Consider the following 20,918-nt stretch of genomic DNA (forward strand, 5'->3'; position numbering starts at 1 on the left):
AGCTGCACCTGTGGCACATGGAGGTTCCCAGGCCAGGGGTGGAATTGGAGCTACAGTTGCCGGCCTACACCACAGTCACAGCAACGCAGAATCCAAGCTGTATCCATGACCTACACCACAGCTCATGGCAATGCCAGCTCCTTTAATCGAGGGCAGGGATTGAAACCACATCCTCACAGATACTAGAGGGGTTCTTAACCCACTGAGCCACAACAGGAACTCCAATTTACACATTTTTAAAACCCAAGGGCTTTATCAGAATACAAACTTATCCTATATCGAGAACAAAGATCCCTGGCCTCTCTCAGTGGGTTAAGGATCTGGCATTGCCATGGCTGTGGTTTGGCTGAGGTGTAGGCCAGCAGCTACAGCTCTGATTTGACCCCTCACCTGGGAACCTCCATATGCTGCGGGTGTGGCCCTAAAAAGATAAAACAAAAACAGCCAGTATCTTATATTACTGTGGCATTTAAAAAAAAAAAAAAGCACTGTAAGAGCACAAAGGAGTGTCTGAGGAGCCTTTAGAGAAATAGGAAGACTTCATAAAATGGGTGACATTTGATCTGAGCCTAGTGAGACGCATAAAATTTACCAGACAAGGCACGACTGTGGAAAGGGAGTGTCTCCAGGAGGAGAAGTCTAAGTCATCATAAGTCACCCCGGGGAAAAAACAAAGCTATTAATCAGGTACTGTACTTCAAACTCTGTCTTTCAGGGCGAGCTGCTTTAGTTTAATCTTCTAAGTCTCCACTTCAATTCTCCATTTTCTCCTTCTTGGAAAATCCAATTCTTCTCACCCTTTGCTGCCTCACAGGGATTCTATTTCAGCTTTAATATGCAGCAAGGAAGCAGGAGGATTAGGAAGGGCGCCCTGGAAATTTTACAACAAAGAGCCACTCACCAGGAACTTCCATGAGAGAAACAGGACCCTCTGCTGCCCTGGGAATAAATCTGTTTTGGCAGCAGCACATGGGTTTGAACCACCCACATCATCCCCCCGCTTTTCTCAGAGGAAGGGGGAAAGAAAAAGGAATGTATGGAGCAGAAAGAGTTTATTAGTTTTGGAAACTCTAGGGAACTGGCTTTGTAGCGATTTTTCCAGCCTATTCTTTTTTTCCCCCCCCCTCAGTCTATTCTTGAAGAATGTACAACTCTGGTAGGAAACAAGGTTGACTACACAAAGGATGGCAGCTCCCATACGTAGGGAAATGAGCTTCCCTAAGGGGCATCACATGTCATAGGTCAACGAAGCCAAAAAAAACAAAAAAAACCAAACCCCAACACCTGAAGGAGGCACTGAGCTGATGCTCTGGACCAATGACGCCAGCTCTGAATTCGGGCACTGCTCACATCACGGTCGGACGTGGCTGCAGGTGGGAGAGGATAACAAACTTCTTCCTTCACATCGGCAATATCATGGCATAACATCCGCCAACAGTTAAGCATTGCTGAGAGTGCAGGAGTTGCCTTCGTGGCTCAGCGGTTAACGAACCCGACTAGGATCCATGAGGATGCAAGCTTGATCCTTGGCCTCGCTCAGTGGGTTGAGGATCCGGTGTTGCCATGAGCTGTGGTGTAGCTCACAGATGTGGCTTGGATCCCTCGTCCCTGTGACTGTGGCTGTGGCTATCGCTGTGCCCGGCAGCTGTAGCTCAGATTCCACCCCTAGCCTGGGAACTTCCATATGCTGCAGGTATGGCCCTAAAAAGCAAAAAAAAAAAAGAAAAGGAATTGTTAAAAGTGTAAACCAGTGATTGTCACTGACTATGAACCTATTAAACATCTGTCAGTGCAGCTGCTGCTGTTGTAGGGGAGAGACCACCTCCTACGAGGGCCATGACGGTTTTCAAAGTAGGCAAATGCATCAGAAAGAGCAGAGCCTAAGAGCCAGACAGACTTGGGCTCCAAGCCCAGCTCTGTGACCTTTGCGGTAAGTTAGGAATTCTTTGGAGGTTCAGTTTACTCACATGAAAAATATGGAAATAATCAAACCACTGCCCTGCTTGACTCACATAAGTTCCTACTGGGAAGATGAAAATGCTCAGAAAATTGTAAAGCAGATATAAAGCATCACACTTGTTGTGATGAAAGCACAGAGCCTCACCTACTCCCCTACCTGGAAATAGGCAAAGGCCAGGTGATCCAAGGCATCCTCCAGACTTGCCTCGTCCTCTGTCTTCCATTCTCCATAAGAGCCTCGGAAGAGACTGACCGCCTCCTCCAGCCACGGAATGGCGTGGTAGTAATCCCCCATGTCATAGGCCACCTGCAGGGACATACGTACCACCGCTCAAGCCTAGGTCCACAGGTAGAGAAGGGAAATGACAAACGCAAAGAGTGCAGGGTCTTTGGAACCCAAGAAAATGCAAGTTTCCTCTCAAATGCATCTAAATTAAGTGTATCAAGCGGGATGGAAATGTTCAAAAATCAGGTTGTGATGATGGTTGTACAACTCTAGATATAAAATTCACTGAATCAAATAAATCAATGTATTAAGATATATAATATCTCATCTGGAGAGATGAGAGACATGAACTCAAATAACTATAATACTGCACAGGAGGCGTAGAAAGGGGAGGAAGCTCGAGAATCTCAGAACGCTTCATGGAAGAAGTGCCATCTTGGGATAAGCCTTCCCTGAAGAAGGAAAAGAATTTCAACGAGCAGAGATTGTGATGAAGGGCATTTTAAGATGAGAGAATGACAGACACTGAAGGCAAAGCCAGAATGTGTTCAAGGAATATATTGTGGCTATAGTCTAAGGCGAAGAGAAGGAAGAAATGGCATAAAAAGGCAACGTGGGAGCTCCCATCATGGCTCAGCAGTAACGAACCTGACTAGTATCCATGAAGATGCAGGTTTGATTCCTGGCCCTGCTCAGTGGGTTAGGGATCCGGTGTTGCTGTGAGCTGCGGTGTAGGTTGCAAACGGGGCTCGGATCTGGCATTGCTCTGGCTGTGGTGTGAGCTGGCGTAGGCTGGCAGCCGTAGCTCCAATCTGACCCCTAGCCTGGGAACTTCCATATGCTGTGGGTATGGCCCTAAAAGGGAAAAAAGAAAAAGAAAAAGAAAGGCAATGTGGGATAAGCTAATTGGAGTTGTGAATGTCATGTTTTTAGGAAGATGTTGGTAGCAATGTAAGAAATGGATTAAATGCATTTGTTTATTATTTTTTAATTTTAATTTTTTTTTTTTTTTTTTTTTTTGCTTTTTAGGGCCGCATCCATGGCGTATGTAAGTTCCCATTCTAGGGGTCGAATAGGAGCTGTAGCTGAGGGCCTATACCACAGCAACTTGGGATCCAAGCCACATCTGCAACCTACACTGCAGCTCACAGCACTGTCAGATCCTTAACCCACTAAGCAAGGCCAGGGATTGAACCTGCGTCCTCATGGATACTAGTTGGGTTCATAACTCACTGAGCCACAACAGGAACTCCCTATGTATTTAATATTTACTGAGTATTTATAATGCACCCGGTGGTTCCTGCCATTTAAGAGCTTACAGTCAATCAAGGGGCACGTGAGTAAACCAGTAATTGTGGCATAATACCCTTAGAGCCATGATGAAGTAGACATGGGAAAGGTACAAGAGCTCAGTGGACCTGTCCTATGTTAAATGTCGAAGGCCAGGGAATATGGCAACATGCACGAGATACAGCTCCTGCCTCCTAATAGCTTACAGTTAACTAGAATACCAGAACTGTAAGGTGGAATTTCCTGGAAGGTGATGTTGGAGACAACATGGAATTATAAAGTCACAGATGTGGACGGTCTTTTGCAAAATGATCTAATTCAAGTCTAATTTCCAGCAGGCAGAGAAACAAGGCAGGACCTGGAGCTAGAGCAACTCTGCAGCCTTCACAGTAAGTCTTTTCCCATCCCAAGTCTGTAAGCTATTAGGAGGCATTCGCTTGCTGTGTTACCTTTCTGGTCCTTAAGTTTCCTCTCTGTAAAAACACTGAGTTGATGAATAACATTAAAAAACGACTGAACTTTTTCTGCTAAGTTAATAATTTATTTAGGTAAGATCTTCGTGAGAAGCTTTAAGTCCCAGCACTACAGTAGACTGAGATAACTGGAATGCTTCAAGCCATAAAGATTCAGAAATTGTGAGTAAAGTGTAAAATGCATTTTATTATGTATTTTCAAGAAAGACTGGGAAATACCCAGGTACCAGAAACAAACAAGGAGCTGAAAATCCAAGTAATAAACTTATGAGCAGATGCTGAAGCTGCCTACGATGGGGTGGGTGTTAGTCCTGTGAACTTGGCATTTCGTAGCCTTAGGTTAGAATGCCCACAGGAGGACAGTATAAGAGGCTTCCACAGACTTTCTCAAACCCAGGAATTGGAAGACACACTCATAAAACTGAAACCCATGAAAAACTACACCTTATGGAAAAGAATGACCAGAAAAACGTCTACCCCCGGCACAAGGAGATAAGAAAGTTGGTTTATTTCTGTCTGGCATCTGTGTGGAGAAATATAAATGTTTCTGTAGACTATTCACAACCTTGAGCCTATGCTTCACATGCGTTTTGGGTTTAAGTTTGCTTTATTCATATAGTTAAGGAACAGGCAAGTAAATCAGTATCAAAATGGATCTAAGGCCAGTGCAATGACATACCACCTCACACCTGTCAGAACGGCTCTCAGCAAAAAGATGAGACACATCAAGCATTTATGAAGATGTAGAGAAAGGGAACCCCTGTGTACTGCTGCTGGGAAGGTAAATCAGCACAGCTCTTATGGAAAACAGTTCAAAAATTAAAAAAATAGAACTACCATTTGATCGAGCAATTCCACTTCTGGGTATTTATCCAAAGAAAATGAAAATAGGAGTTCCCGTTGTGGCTCAGTAGTTAACGAATCCGACTAGGAACCATGAGGTTGCGGGTTCGATCCCTGGCCTTGCTCAGTGGGTTAAGGATCCAGCATTGCCGTGAGCTGTGGTGTAGGTTGCAGACTCAGCTCAAATCCCGCGTTGCTGTGGCTGTGGCGTAGGCTGGTGGCTACAGCTCCAATTAGAACCCTTAGCCTGGGAACCTCCACATGCTGCGGAAGCGGCCCTAGAAAAGGCATTAAGGAAAAAAAAAAAAAAAAAAAAAAAAAAAAAGAAAAAGAAAAATCAAAGACAATGAAAACACTAACTCAAAAGATACATGCACCCTCACATTCACTGCAGCATTATTCTCATCGCCAAGATATGGAAACAAACTCAGTGTCTATCAATGGATGAATGAATTTTAAAAATGTGTACAGAGGTACATATCCATACACTCAGCCATGAAAAAGAATGAACTCTGGACCTTGAGGGCATTGTGCTAAGTGAAAGAAGTCAGACAAAGAAAGACAATTATCATATGGTCTCACTTACCTGCGGAATCTAAAAAAGAAACAAACAAACCAGAAACAAATGAACCAAAAGCAAATAAAAACACTCAAGCCCCTAAATACCAGGAACAGACTGGTTGTCAGAGGCCAGAGGTAAGGTGTAGGTACAACGGGTGAAGGAGGTCAAAAGGTAAAAACTTCCACGTATAAAATAAATAAGTCATGGGGGGTTAATATAAGGGGAAGAAACGGATCTAAAGCTAATGATCCTGCCAGAGTAGCTGGAAGAAGAAAATCCAAAACTATGAAGGGATAGTCCTACACTCTGCACAGAAAGAGTCTCTTAGGGAGGAAAAGGTCCTGCTAAAAATAAGCGCACAATCAAATATGATAAACTATATCAGGAAATAATCGATACGAACAAGAGTCAACAGATGTGCCGGGTGGGTAGTAGAACTAGACAATAAAGAATTTCAGAAAATAGGGAGTTCCCGGAGTTCCCGTCATGGCTCAGTGGTTAACGAATCCGACTAGGAACCATGAGGTTGCGGGTTTGGTCCCTGCCCTTGCTCAGTGGGTTAATGATCCGGCATTGCCGTGAGCTGTGGTGTAGGTTGCAGACACGGCTCGGATCCTGCGTTGCTGTGGCTCTGGTGTAGGCCGGCGGCTACAGCTCCGATTGGACCCCTAGCCTGGGAACCTCCATATGCCGCGGGAGCGGCCCAAGAAATAGCAACAATAACAACAACAACAACAAAAGACAAAAAAGACAAAAAAAAAAAAAAAAAAAAAAGAAAATAGGGAGTTCCCACTGTGGCAGAGTGGGTTAAGGATCCAGCATTGCTACAGCTCTGGCACAGGTCCCAACCGCAGCTCAGATTCGATCCCTGGCCCAAGAACTTCCAGATGCTGTTGGGGTGGCCAAAAAAGAAAAAAAAAAGAATTTCATAAAATAGGAAGAATGATCTGCTTTAACATAATCCATGGGGGGCGGGGGGGCAGATTAGGAACATGAAAATGAAACATATTTGTCCACATGCTAATAACTGTTTAAAGTTATTCTTGGACCCAGCAGTACCACGCCTAGGTATTTATTTCATCAAGAGAAATGCACACAAATGTCCACAGAAAAGACTTACCAAAGAATGTACACCTGAAACTAATGCGGCTGCCCTGAACCTGGGGCAAGGGTAGAGCAGAAGGGTGGGGAGGAGTGAGAAGGAAGGGGTGGGGTTTTCATTAGCGACATGTAAACTCTTTTTTTTTTTAAATCTGAAAAAGGAGTTCCCCTTGTGGCTCGGCGATAACGAACCCAACTAAGATCCATGAGGACTCGAGTTGGATCCCTGGCCTGGCTCAGTGGGTTAAGGATCTGGCGTTTCCGTGGGCTGTAGTAGAGGTCACAGATGCAGCTAGATCCTGCGTTGCTGTGGCTTTGGTGTAGGCTGGCAGCTACAGTTCCCATTCAACCCCCTAGCCTGGGAACTTCCATACGTTGTGGGTATGGCCCTTAAAAAAAAAAAAAAAATCAGAAACAAATATAACAAAATTTGAACATATATCTCTTCTCAAGGATAAGTATAATTGCTTGCTAAATTATTTTATGTATACTTTTCTTGTATTTACATGTCTTTCAAAATAAGTAAGTAAATAGAGAATAACGATTGTTAGACTTTTCAGAAAGCGACTTAATTTTCAACATATGGTTTTAGTCTCAGAAAAGCCTCACTAAAGAAGCATTTGTGGGTACCATACAGAGAATTATTTTAACTGGTTCAATTTAAATGAGCCATGAACATGATGACTGAGCTCTGATTCTACTCCGGATCTCAGAAAAGCAAAAATGGTACACAGAGAGGCCTAGGGCAACCCCTCCGCATTCATTTGGAAAACTGATCCCCCAAAACTTGGATTCAGGACACATGAGGCCCATTCTCAGATCAGCTAATGAAAACGGCAAGGGCTGGGAAAAATTCCCTTTCCTGCAGTACGCATCTCCAAAATTCAAAAGGATATACTGTATTACTTCGTGGGCAAAGGCTAACAGAGCATATTGTAAAATAACCTCAAGTGTGCTTATAACTTGCGATCAAAGGATCAGTTAAATATCTCATGTGGAAGGTTCCTGAAGTCTGTTTCCTCAAGACATGTTAAAGCGAATGGCCTTTTTTGGACACTATTCTATTTTCGTGTTTCTAAAGGCCTGGGCAATGTGGCGAGGGTTCCAAACAGCGTCAGGAGGCTGAGTTTCCATGATCTTCCCTTCCCATCACCCCTTTCCTTCCCTTCCCCACCCTCTGTCCTTCTACTGTTGGGGTGCTGCAGTTAGGGTGACCAAAGGCCACTGGGCCCAGGCCAAGTCCCAGCTTGTATCTGCCGTCATGACTAATGACACCTCCTTCCCTCTCAAGAGTGACCTGAGTACGTGTTCACCTTAGTCATCACGGAAAGTGCGTGGGATTCAGCGTGGAAATTCAGTTCTTCCACTTAAAATTGTGTAAACATAGGCAACTTATTTACCCGCTCTAAACACCGGGTTGTTCATCTGAGCATGGAGACTAATGCCAAACGTTCAAGTTTGCTGTCAAGATGAGAAATACGTAAAGCCCACCGGAATAGAGTGATTTCATCCCCGTTGAAACGAGGGCCGAGCAATTCGCCCCGTCTCTGAATATCGTTACCTTGCCAACTTGGAAGCAGTCATCCCCTGTGAGGGAGAAAAGCCGCCTGGGACTGTACAGGTCCGTGACAGCAGAGCCAGTGACCCTCTGAAAGACGCCTCGGGCGAGGCCCTTCACATTGAGCATGTACACGTCCTGCAGCCGCATCAGAGCCCTGGCTGCTCCCTCAAGGTCCTCGAAGGCTGGCAGGTCCTGCTCCACCTTCTCATAACCGTCCTTCAGTGCTGTAAAGTGAATACATCAATTCACTATTCAAAAAACAGGCGGTGGGCATTTGACCCAGCAAGGCCTCACCAGTCTAATCGCCATGGTCATCAGGCTCATGTTACTTCATGAGCAAAGATAATGTTCCATCTGTTTTTGTTCCTAGGGTAAACAAAATCTCCTGAAAGAGGAGCAAACACTCTAGAGCAAACACTAGGCACCTTTATCACGTCCCATCCTATCTGTCTCCAGGGGTCTTGCCTTTTGGGGGGACAACTCCTCTTCCTCTAAAACAATCAACGGACTTCTTCAAGTACAAAGTAGAGTAAGTTAGGAAAGGGATCTTACTACAGAGGACACTGTAGTGGCGATGTAATAAAATAGAAGTTATTAGAAGACATTGCTTTTACATATGTGTAAATGGGAAGATATAACCTCTAGCTCGTCATAGGGCTGGAGTGAAAACCCAATGAGATCAAGTGTATGACAACGCTTGCCAATGATAACCACGGAAACATATTAACAAAGGGAGCTAGCTCTGTGCTACTGTTAGAGCTAAGGAGATCAAGTGGTACCTGCCCACATCATCTTCCTTCATCCCGTCCCATCCCACCCGAATCTCTCTCCTTTCCACTGAGTCAGGAGACAGACGCTTCTCTTACCCTCCAGCCCTCTTCCTCATTACCTCGGATGTTCTCACTGGCCTCCAGACTATGCACCACATTCTTCCAGTCAGACTGTAGGCGTTTGATGAGAGCAAATGCCAGCAGAGGGTTGGACACAGGCGTTGCTGAATCTTCATGCAGAGATACAACCTTGTCATAGAATCTGAAAGACGGGAGGAGAATGACCTCACCAACTGATCACCACCACTCTACCGGGGGAAAGCTGGCGTGGTGTATGCAGATTTAGAGCAGTTAACAATGAAATGCTGAACCCTTTGAGACCCATGTAATATTCTAGGCAATAAGCACAAAGAACGTGAAAACTACCAACACAACAAAAGCAGGTCTACTCATTTGTTCAACGAGTTGGTCTCCCCTGGCCAATTACTGTACGTCGGGCATCCTGCTTAGATGCTCGAGACCCAAAGGCGAGCGGGGAGAGAGCTCTCAAGGAGTCACAAATACGAACTCTATTTTTCTCTCCTCACTCTATAATCAAAACTTAGACTCTGATAGAAGCTGAAAAACATTGCTGAATTAATTCTGATAACTGTGATACGTGTTATGAGAGAAGGGAGCATATACTGTTACGTGATGCTCTGCTGATTTGTAGGCAGGGCACCTCACCCACATGGGAGCTAGAAGGTGTAAGGGAAGGCTTCCCAGAGGATACGGCACCTGATCTGAGGCCTGGAAGGATCAGTCAAAATGTTGATAGCTCTCACATATTGTGAGCCCTGACTGTGTCTTAGGCTTCCTAAGTGCTTTAAACATATTTTCTCATTTAATCACCCCCCAAGTCTTAGAGTAGATTTTATCATGCCCATTTTACAGGAGAGGCCATGCTGTTGGTAAACATCAGAGCCAGGAGTGACCCCAAGTTTGCCTGATTCTAAAGACAGCGTTCTGGGAGTTCCCGTCGTGGCGCAGTGGTTAACGAATCCGACGAGGAACTATGAGGTTGCGGGTTCGGTCCCTGCCCTTGCTCAGTGGGTTAACGATCCGGCGTTGCCGTGAGCTGTGGTGTAGATTGCAGACACGGCTCGGATCCTGCGTTGCTGTGGCTCTGGCATAGGCCGGTGGCTCCGATTTGACCCCTAGCCTGGGAATCTCCATATGCCGCGGGAGCGGCCCAAGAAATAGCAACAACAACAACAACAACAACAAAAGACAAAAAAAGACAACAACAAAAAAAGACAGCGTTCTTGGCTGATTTTGCCGAACTGTTTCCCATGGAGCTGGAACAAAGAAGGGAGGAGACTGGTTTTAGGAGCTGTCAGGGACCAATCTGGACAAAGGCACCGAGGCTTGACATGTCTTGGTTCATTCGGCAAGTCAGTCTATATGGCTTATGTGCTAGATGACAGACTCCATGATGGAAGCTCAGGATAGAAAAGCGAGACTGGGTCCCATGACCAAAGATTTCATAGACAAGAAAAGAGCGGATTTCTCATCACTCTTTTCCTAAGTTCAATATAATTTCTACGAAATAATGAATGAAATAGATTCTTCTAGGAGCTGGAACATTTTTTTGAATAAGACAATAATCTTGATCTCAAAGACTTGCAGCCTCTTAGATCACAAACAATTACATTACAGATGCAGTACCAGATTTAAGAGTGCAGAGAGAGGGTGATAAATTTGGCCAGAACAGATCAGAGAAAAGTTTCACAGAGGAGGTAATAAACTGAGACTTGGTGGGTACACACAAGTGATGAGGCAGGCAGAGACCGTTCAACATGAGCGAACCACAGAGAGGAACAGGGAGGTTATAAGCAGTTGAGGATTGCTGGAGCACGGGGTGCCCTGGAAGGAGGGGTAGCCTAGACTGCAGAAGCGAGAAGCACAGCATGGACCTTGCTGAGAAGTGTGGTTTTCACCGTGTGCAATGAGGAGTCCCGGAAGGTTTTAAGGGACAGTGGGATGCCCTCTGATCCGCCACATACATAACTCTGGGAGAGGGTGAGGAGGAGGGTTTAGAAGGGAAAGCAACTGGGGACAGAAAGACCAGCTAGGAGGCCATTTGGAAACTGTAAGCAAGAGACAGGAGAGTCTGAACCATAATGGGGACAGCAGGGCAGAGAATGGGATGGTTTCAAGAGAGAGATTTAAGAAGCAGATCAAAAAACTGGTGGCAGTTGTAATGGCGCATGAAAAGGTGGGTTATCTAGCACGCTTCCAACTTTCTGGCTTGCAACATTTTCAGAAAAGGGCCAGAAACATCGGCACCAAATGTGATCCTCTTTCCCGTTAACTTCTCTCCTCCTTAGATGACCTACAAGAGTGTTCATACAAACAAAAGATGCGGTTTCTTTTCCTGGCACACTCTGATTACTCCATTTTTAAACCCCTCATGGGGTTTACACTATTGAAATTTATTGGTTATAATAAGGCAGACCTAAGAGTTCTAGTCCTGCCTTCTCAGGCTTTTTTGTTTTAAAATTATTAACTTCGAAAACAATAACAACAATGGAAGTAAAAGAAAAAAGTGTGTGCAAAGTGAAAAGGATATGGGTTTATAGGAACATGTGTAAGAGCACATGAGAACCAAAGAATCCTTTGGGGGAAATGTGGTGGGGGAGGGACAAACTAGGGGTTTGGGATTGATATATACACGCCACTATATATAAAGTAGATGGGGGAGTTCCTGTTGTGGCACAGCAGAAACGAATCCAACTAGTATCCATGAGGATGCAGGTTCAATCCCTGGCCTCGCTCAGTGGGTTGGGGATCCGGTGTTGTCGTGAGCTGTGGTGTAGGTCAGAGACATGGCTTGGATCTGGCATTGCTGCAGCTGTGGCATAGGTCAGTACCTGCAGCTCCAATTCGACCCCTAGCCTGGGAACTTCCATATGCCGTGGGTGCAGCCCTAAGGCAAAAAGAAAGAATAATAATAATAATAGTAACAAGGTCCTACTGTTTAGCAGAGGGAAATTTACTCAATACTGCGTAATAATTTACAAGGGAAAAGAATCTGAAAAGGAATCGATATATGTATAACAGATTTACTTTGCTGGACACCAGAAATCAACACAACATCGTATGTCAATTATATTCCTCTAAATTTTTTTTTTAAAATGAAGAAACCAAAAAAAGCAAAAGAAGAATCCTTTGGCCAGAGGAGAGGCCTTCAGTGAGTGGAAAGGGATGAAATGAGGAGAGGGAGTGGCAGGAAAGGGGGACCTTTCAATCCCGTGAACCAGTCTGCCCTCAAGATTTTCAAGGGTGGGGCCTCAATTATAAATAGAGCCTGAAACAGTGCACTAGCTTGGGGAGGAGGTGTCTCCAGTGAGCCAAACGTTCAATTCAAGCGTGAACTAAGGAAAAAGAATCTGTGTCTGGAAACCTGTCAAGTCCCAGGATCTCTCTGATCCCCAAGACAAGAGTATTTGAGAGCAGCTCCTCTAGGATTTTGAAACTAAACCAGCCCCCAGGGTGTGGGATATTTTTTTCTACCTATTATTTCCTGCTTCAGCTCCATATGGAACTACTTAGTGAAAGATATTCCACTGCTAGACGAAAACACTTACAAGCAGAGACCTGGGCTTGAGTCCAGCCTGAAGAGTAAGTGTCCAGGGACAACTGAGGCTGAGTGGGCAGGGATTTTATAAGACAGCTCTTTGGGGAGGAGCTAGGAGACCTGAGAGGTGTCCTGAGCCAGCCTCCAACTGTCCCTCAGTTTCTTCCTCTATGAAACGGCAGCACTGGTCCAGACTAGAAGATCTCTATAGATCTTTGCCACGCAACCATTCTATCATTTCTTTCCATCTCCTGTGCCACAACTGAATAAATAGATTCCTCCTTTGATGCTTGAGAACTAATGTGGCATCAGAGGAAACCGAGTACGAAGGGAAAGACGCAAGGCAGAGGGAGAGGGAGATCAGGCCCAAATCACCCATCAGGTCAAAGGCACCATCTCCTTGTTCTTCTCTTCATGCCCCACTTTGTATTATGGGATCAGTTTATTTAGGGGTTTGATCTCTACTGCAGCACGTAATTCAATTGTGTGCAAGTATATCATCTTCCTATCACACAAAGAAAAAAAAAAACCTATCAACTGATATCTGAGGCTGGTTTGGAATCCAAACATTGGCCCTAGGTCCAGCCTCTGAGCAAATAGCTGGTTTTCAGAGACTGAGTTACTAGATGCTGAATTCAAACCGCAGGGTTTCCTATATGGCTTTTTGTTTTAACAAACGCTGCTGAGAATGGAAAATCAGATCATTTTCTTCAAGAATCTGCAATAAAATTTGCAATCCAATCCTTGCATTAAACATAGCCTGGACAGGTTACCCGGCCACAATACATGGGCTATTTTAATTCGGTATATTTCTTCTTTGGAATTGAGAAATGGCTTTGTCTTGGTTCTTCTGAGATATTCTGAATGCTTGATTCCTAGCACAGAAATAATTGCTGCTGATACTACTTTTAAATCTTGATGGTTTTAAAACTGCAACAACAAAAAAAGCCAGGGGTTAACTATCTAAATACGTGTGTGAGTGTGTGTGTGTGTGTGTGTGTGTGTGTGTAAATAGTATATGTTATACTACATTAGTATACAAATATATACATTACAACTAGTATAATTTTTATTCATTAACTTGTAGTAAAGGGTAGTAGTTTCAACATCAAAAATATTTAATTTCTAAATTCAGAAACTCAAAGAAGAATATCAAGTTAGGGCCTTAGAAATAACATCTCAAGTTACATTAGATCGCCAGATTGGCAATATAGGAAAGTGAGCAGTAATTCCCAAAATCCTTTCTTCAAAAAGCAAACATTTCACCAGGTTTTGGAGCACTGACTAGAGAACAGTCAGTCTCTAAAATATCAAACTAAACTTTCTGAAATTTAATGTTCATAAGTCATATGAGAAGAGAGTCTGGAATTTTTCTGATTCTTTTTTATTGTCTAAGCTTTCAGAGCCCTAGTTACTGCTTACAGCCAAAAGCGGGGTCTAGTTTCACCAGCCAGTCTTAAAATAAACGACAATCATAAAGAGCTAACATTTGTTGAGCAATTACTACATTCCTTTACATGGTATATAATCCTTCCAACAAGCCTATGAGGGAAAGCACCATTTTTATCACTGTTTTACAGATTAGGAAATACTTTAAAAAGAGGTAAAGGAACTTGCCCAAGGTCAGAGCCAAGCATTCAAACAGACGTCTGTTAAATTCCTGAAGCCAGACTCTTAACCAATATGTACTCCAGCTGCTCATAAAACCTCAGTGGCTCTGGGGCTTGGTGACGTCCTGGCGTCTTGTATAGAGCAAGCAGTATGGATATCACAGCTTGAGAGAACCAGTCAAAGGAGCTGTGTCCTAGACCTGGATTTGCCACCTATTCGATTTTGTAATCTTGGATAAGGTACTATACTTTTCTGACATTTTTAAATGATTTCTCATTTATTTAAGAGAGTAATACAAACCTATTTCAAAGCACCGTGTTTGAGAGAAAATCAAAGGAGATAGGTTTGTGCAAGACCTCCCACTGTGACAAAGCTGTGACAACAATGGCAAGACAGTAAAGGAGACCAGTTGGCAGAAGGGGGCACCCTGGCCAGTCCTTCTGATCAAAGCTTTGAGCTCTCTCTTCTGAGATGTGTGGCATCAGGATTCCAACCACCATCTCCATCTAAGCCACACGAATAAAGAGATGAGTGGTATGCGAACAAGCAGATGGGCAGCAGGGAGCGTGATGACATCTCGAACCAAAGAGAAGAGGCTGTTCTATTTCTACCAATGAAACTGGACTCCAACAATCTGGGCTAAGAACAAAATGAAATCGTTTATAAACATGGGCCTACAGAACACTAGGCAACTATACTACTCCAAAGAGTAGAATTATTCAAGAATTGTTGAAATTACCATCATTTATCATGACACACATACATATACTAAATATATATGTGTATCATCACACTTTTCCAAATTAACAGATTTACATATGCATATAACTGCTTATATGCATGCTGCATCCTTAAGAGCTTGTACCAGATTACATCACCATTCAGTCACCCTTGGGTAACAAACAAGCTCTCACACTTCCTCACACAAACTGATTCTCTCCTACATGGGTCTTCCACACAGCGCTCACTCATACACGCGGTATCTTATCCGATCGTTTATCTTTCACTAACACTGACAGAGTCATACACGGTCACAGTGCCTCAGCGTTCCAAGTCCTACAGTAGTTGGTCGGTTGTATAGCAAAACAGTACTGGCTAAGCATCTGCTGGTGTGTACACCCTGCATCCGCTAGTATCAAGTATGTTATTGCCCAGTGTTTTCCTGGTGTCAAATACTTTCATACACATAATAGCATCTCAGTGACAGTATTTAAAGAGTTCTTAACATGTGCAAAGAGGAAGGAGAGCTGAAAGCAAAGGGGAGGACAGAGATCTCATTTTAATAATCATGATATTACAGACTCCAAGCTCCTAGAGGGCAAGGCTGGGTGTTGTTCACCAGTCCCTCCCCAGTGCCCAAAACAGTGGCTGGCTCAGAGTAGGCACTCAAACATGTGCTGAACGACCTGATGAACACGAAGTGTTATTCACGTAGTGACCCAGACAACTGCCAGCATCTTTCACAGGCACAGTATGACAGCCATAGAGTCCTACCCACCCAGTCCCAATAACACATAAATCTCACACACGGTCCCAGAATGTCACCTATAGCAAGTATCAGTTCCTTGGGTCACGTGGTCAGCACGTGTGGCTACAATGTCACCATACACTCTCCATTTCACTCTCGCAGTGTTGCTGTGTCTTTGTGACACAGCTCGGGAGCCCACACAGCTTGAGCCAGTACCCTGTGAGGTCCTACTTCCTCTTGGAGTCACCCCCCACCCCCGGGGCCCCTTCCCACAGTGTATCAACTTGGCTGTGTGATGTTGGATGGGGGTGTCACCGAGTGTATGGAGTCTGAAGTCCTACCGAGTGTGACAGTGAACCTAAGAGTGACTCCCCCCACCGCGCCCCGTGGCACAGTGTCTCCCCACTGCCCCATTCAGACTCCACCCCAGTGCCCTCACCTGGTCAAATCCCGCAGCCGCGCCTCCTCCCCGCGCAGGTAGCGCCGCAGCAGTCCCAGCAGCTGGCGCTCTGGCGCCAGGGCGCGCGCCACACTGGTGAGCGCTGAGAACGTGTCCCCGCGGGTCGCGACCCCCGCTGCGTCCCCTGCCCTGAGCGCCAGCACCGCCAGCAGCGCTGCCAGCCCTGCCGCAGGGCCCATCGCTGGGCTCGCGCGCTGGTCCCCTCAGACGGTCCGCCCGGCCCTGCGCCCGCCTCTCCGCCCCGCCCCGGCCCCGCCCCCGGCCCCGCCCCCGACCTCGCGTTCTGACCCCTCCCCTCGCGCTCCACGTCCCACCTTCCAGCCCCTTAGCTCTAAAGACTCTGCGGGGGCTGCCGGTGGTCCGCCGCCCTCCACTAAACCACAGCTCTAGAAAAGCACTTCCATTGTGCCTATTTCACACTTGGGGAAACTGAGGCGGAGGGTGTGGTGAGGAATGAATTCACCGATTTATGGCTGTCCAATGCCATCCCCAAATATTTACCCCTGTGGATCAAGCAGCGGAAATACAGCAACGTCATAGGATTCTGATGGAGAAGTCAGGAGAGCAAATGTATGGTCACAGCAGTGCGGGTGGAGCTGTGACGGACCAAGGGGAAGAAAGCACTTCATACAGGACTCGACCTCTGAACCATCTTGAAGGATGAATGGAATTTTGACCAGAGAGAGAGAGAGACGGCCATTAGGATCAGTGCCTGACAAATCTAGGAACTTTAAAATAAAAAACTCTAGGGTTCTGGGTCAGTGCTCTACACAACATACCCATAGGCATTTAAGCAAATAAAAATATTATTATATCTTACTACTGTTCTTTCCTGCCCTTCCCAGAGGCAATATTCATTCATTCATTTAACAAACATTTAGCATCTCTTGTACTGTGCTGAGGACAGAGAGATATAGCAGATCCAACAGTGGACTCATAAGGAGAGACAGAGGTGCAAACAAATAACCATAAAGTGCTGTGGGAGTAACCAGCGGCTGTGCAGGGAGCCAGGACAACCCTGAGGAGGGAGCCCATTCCCATGCAGAGAGACTTGAGAGGGCTCCACAGAGGACGCCTTGTGCAGAGGTCCAAAAGGGTGAAAAGGAACTGCCTGCAAGACGACAGGCAAGGGAGGGATTGGAGAAGGTGTTTATGTATATCAAGGTTTGGAGCTGGGAAATAGTTTGAGTTGCAGAAATGATGAAAAGTTCCTTGCAGCTGGACCTGTCAGGCTGTGAAGGGGCTTTGCATGTCATATTAAGAAATTCAGACTGTCCGCTACGAGAATCCAATGGCAGTTTTAGAGGTGGCGCTCATGGACATCCAGCAACTGAGCAAGGAGAAGGAGTAAAGTTCCAGCCATGCAGGCCCAGCATGAGACAGCTCTGACTGGCAATACTAGCTCCAGCCCTCTTGCCACACTGGTCAAGCTTTGCCAAGCCTCCTGAACCTCCTCCTCTGCCCTTTCCTGCTTCGTGTCCCTTTCACAGATGTTGATCCCCAATGAAGACCTCGCACCTTAAATCCATCTCAGCATCTCCTTCTGGAGACCCTCATCTGTAATAGCAACACAATCCATGTGGCAGCTAGTAAGCAGGAACCTGAACCTTGGTACCGTAGATCCGGGTATCCTATTCTTAATCGCTACCAGAGGCAAATGGACCATAAAGCTTTCGAGGCTTAAGCGTCAAGGCCTCTGACTTGCACAAACCCTTTCCAAAGCCCTCAGGATTGAGGAATGGTGGAGCCCAACAAGGTGGTCGCCCTGTTACATGTATTTGTAAAATTAGCAAAATAAAGCTGTTTTAACCACAATTGGTTAAACTGTCTCTTCCCACTCTGACACCCTCTCCATCACACTTCCCCTCGTAGCACTTCCCCTCGTAACACCTCCCCTATGGTGGGCATGCTGGACTGGCCAAGGGTCTGAGTTTGCAACTGAGTAGTCATCTCAGCCTGCTTTCCGGTTAGGCGTTGTAGTAGGAAGAATATTGGCCCCCCAAAGAGCCCACGTCTTAATTCCCCAAACCTGTGGCTATGACGCCTCACATGGCAAAAGGGGCTTTGCAGGTGTGATTCAAGATCTTGAGATGCCTCCATTTATTTACTTATTTATTATATACCAGTACGGGTTCATGAATTTTAGTGAATGGATTATAATTCATTAATTCGCTTATTTTGAGTCTGAAATTACCCTAGAGCTGGCTGACGGGAACTCCTTCAACCTGGCTTCTGGGTCCTTTTGATATGGCCCCTTCATTCCTTGAGGATTTCCATACTTCGTTACTTCCAAGATGTTCCAGATCATCATATGCTTTCCCTGTTCCAGTCCCGGAATCAAGCATTTCCTCCATGAGCCCTAGCTCTTCTTGGTGCTAGGTACGCGCACTGCAACTGGGGTGTCTCTGCTCCCCAGTCCTGCTGGCAGACAGAACTACATGATTATATATAACTTTGCTAAGTTTTTCCTAAGTAAAATTTTCTTCTAAAAATTGAGATACATGGGAGTTCCCGTCGTGGCGCAGTGGTTGGCGAATCCGACTAGGAACCATGAGGTTGCGGGTTCGGTCCCTGCCCTTGCTCAGTGGGTTAACGATCCGGCGTTGCCGTGAGCTGTGGTGTAGGTTGCAGACGCGGCTCGGATCCCGCGTTGCTGTGGCTCTGGCGGAGGCCGGTGGCTACAGCTCCGATTCGACCCCTAGCCTGGGAACCTCCATGTGCCGTGGGAGCAGCCCAAGAAATAGCAACAACAACAACAACAACAACAAAAAAAAAAAGATAAAAAAAAAAAAAAAAGATAAAAATTGAGATACAGGAGTTCTCTGGTAGTGCTTTTTTCCACATCCCTCCCAAACCGTATTAGCTGTCATTCTCTGTCCCCCTCCCATGTGGCAATCACCAATCTTTCCATTTATATGCATCTATATGGATTTGCCTATTATGGGCATTTAATATAAATGGTTTCACTTTTTTTTTTTTTTTTTTTGGCTGGTGCCTATGGCATTTGGAAGTTCCCAGGCCAGGGATCAAACCTACACCACAGCAGTGACAATGCCAAGCCATAATAGTGACAATGCCAGATCCCCAACTTCTACGCCACCAGGAAACTTCTTTTTATTAAAAAGATCTTTTGGGGGCCCTCAGCATGCAGCAGCTTGATATGGGGTCTCAGTTCCCAGGCCACAGTGATCAAAGTCCTGATCACTAGACCACCAGGGAATGCCCTCATACATGGTTTCACTTTTGAGACTATAATAAATTGTTTTAATTTCACCTTTAGATTGTTCATTGTTAGTATATAGAAATACAATTGATTTTTTAAATTATAGTTGATTTACAATTTCTGCTGTACCGCACAGTGACCCAGTCACACACACACACACATATATATATACATTCTTTTTGTCATAACTATCTTCCATCAAGTTCTATCCCAAGAGACTGGATATAATTCCCTGTGCTGTACAGTAGGACCTCACTGCTTTTTTGTTATAAATCTAATAGTTTGTATCTATCAACCCCAAACTCCCCTTCCATCCCACTTGCTCCCCACCCACCCCCTTGGCAACCACAAGTCTGTTCTCAACGTCTTTTTGTAGGTAGGCTCACTTGTGCCATTGTTTAGATTCCACACGAGTGATAACCTATGGTATTTGTCTTTCTCTTTCTGACTTACTTCACTTAGTATGAGAGTCTCTGGTTCCATCCCTGTTGCTGCAAATGGCATTATTTCATTCTTTTGATGGCTGAGTAGTATTCCATTGTGTATATGTACCATGTCTTCCTAATCCAATCATCTGTTGATGGACATTTAGGTTGTTTCTGTGTCTTGGCTACTGTGAATAGTGCTGCAATGAATACAAGAGTGCATGTATCTTTTTGAATGAAAGTTCTGTCTGGATACATGCCCAGGAATGGGATTGCTCCATCATATGGTAGTTCCGTGCTGGGTTTTCTGAGGAACCTCCACACTGTTTTCCATGGTGGTTGTACCAATTTACATTCCCACCAACAACAAAGGAGGGTTCCCTTTTCTCCACACCCTCTCCAGCGCTTGTTATTTGTAGACTTGCTATTGTGACCAGTGTGAGGTGGTACCCCATTGTAGTTTTGCTTTGTAAGAAATAGTTTGGCCCATCGATCTTGTATCCTGCAACCTTATTGAAATTGTTTATGTCTAGTTGTGGTTTTTTTGTATATTCCTTATGACTTTTTTACATAAAGGATTAAAACATTGGAAAATGGAGATGGTTTACTTATTCCATTCCAATCCGGATGCTTTTTGTTCCTCTCCTTCTTTCTCCCTTTTTTCTTCCTAACTGCTTTTACCAGAACTTCCAGTATAATGTTGAATAGAAGTGACGAGAGGATATTTTGTCTTGTTCCAGATCTTGGAGGAAAGTTTTCAGTCTTTCACCACTAAGTATGATATTCACTGGGGTGTTTTTTTTTTTTTTTTTGGTTTGTTTGTTTGTTTTTGCCAATGCTCTGACTAGGTTGAAGAAGTTCTCTTCTGTTCCTAACTTTTTTAGCATTTTTATCCATCAGATATGTTTTCTGCATCTATTGAGATGATCATGTGGTTTTTATCTTTTTCTTCTTTTTTTTTTTCTCGTCTTTTTAGGGCCGCACCTGCCGCATATGGAAGTTCCCAGGCTAGGGGTCAAATTGGACCAGCAGCTGTCGGCCTACACCAGATCCGAGCCACATCTGTTCTTGCTTGGTATTCAGAAAGATTTCTTGTTTGTTTGCTTTTTGACCTGTATTATTTCTATTTCTGCATGTCAAAAACTAAAAAAAAAAAAAAAAAAAAAAAAATGCCTGTTACCGTTAAAGAAATGTTACTATTATTATGAGGATTTTTAGGGCAAAAACAGAAGGAAAATTGAAGTAGGAAAAAAAAAAAAAGAGTCAAGGAAATGATCAAGATTTTCAAATAAACATCGAGGCAGAGGACAGGACGGCTTTTCTGGGA

The 20,918-nt window shown here is 44.8% G+C and overlaps 1 protein-coding gene across 4 annotated transcripts in view; it reads right to left on the minus strand.

Moving 5' to 3' along the window:
• Positions 1 to 20,918, minus strand: part of P4HA3 (prolyl 4-hydroxylase subunit alpha 3) — a 60,169-nt gene that overhangs the window by 24,321 nt on the left and 14,930 nt on the right. For 3 of the 4 annotated variants that reach the window (XR_014814594.1, XR_014814593.1, XM_021062488.2), the window contains exons 1-4: positions 15,923 to 16,178; positions 8,905 to 9,047; positions 8,016 to 8,239; positions 2,117 to 2,266 (exon numbers count right to left, since the gene is read on the minus strand). Coding sequence is in view for 2 of the 4 variants with exons in the window: in XM_021062488.2 (XP_020918147.1) it covers positions 2,117 to 2,266; positions 8,016 to 8,239; positions 8,905 to 9,047; positions 15,923 to 16,122 (717 nt within the window). In the remaining 2 variants the exon portion in view is untranslated. Of the gene's footprint in view, positions 1 to 2,116; positions 2,267 to 8,015; positions 8,240 to 8,904; positions 9,048 to 15,922; positions 16,179 to 18,137; positions 18,362 to 20,918 lie in introns of those variants that run through there. The other variant, XM_084975185.1, reaches the window with a different exon arrangement.

Source organism: Sus scrofa, chromosome 9 (assembly GCF_054392235.1).
Source record: "Sus scrofa isolate SSC_HxYL_T2T_F1_AM1 chromosome 9, Sscrofa_HxYL_maternal_Yorkshire_Landrace_v2.0, whole genome shotgun sequence".
Lineage (NCBI taxonomy): Eukaryota > Metazoa > Chordata > Mammalia > Artiodactyla > Suidae > Sus > Sus scrofa.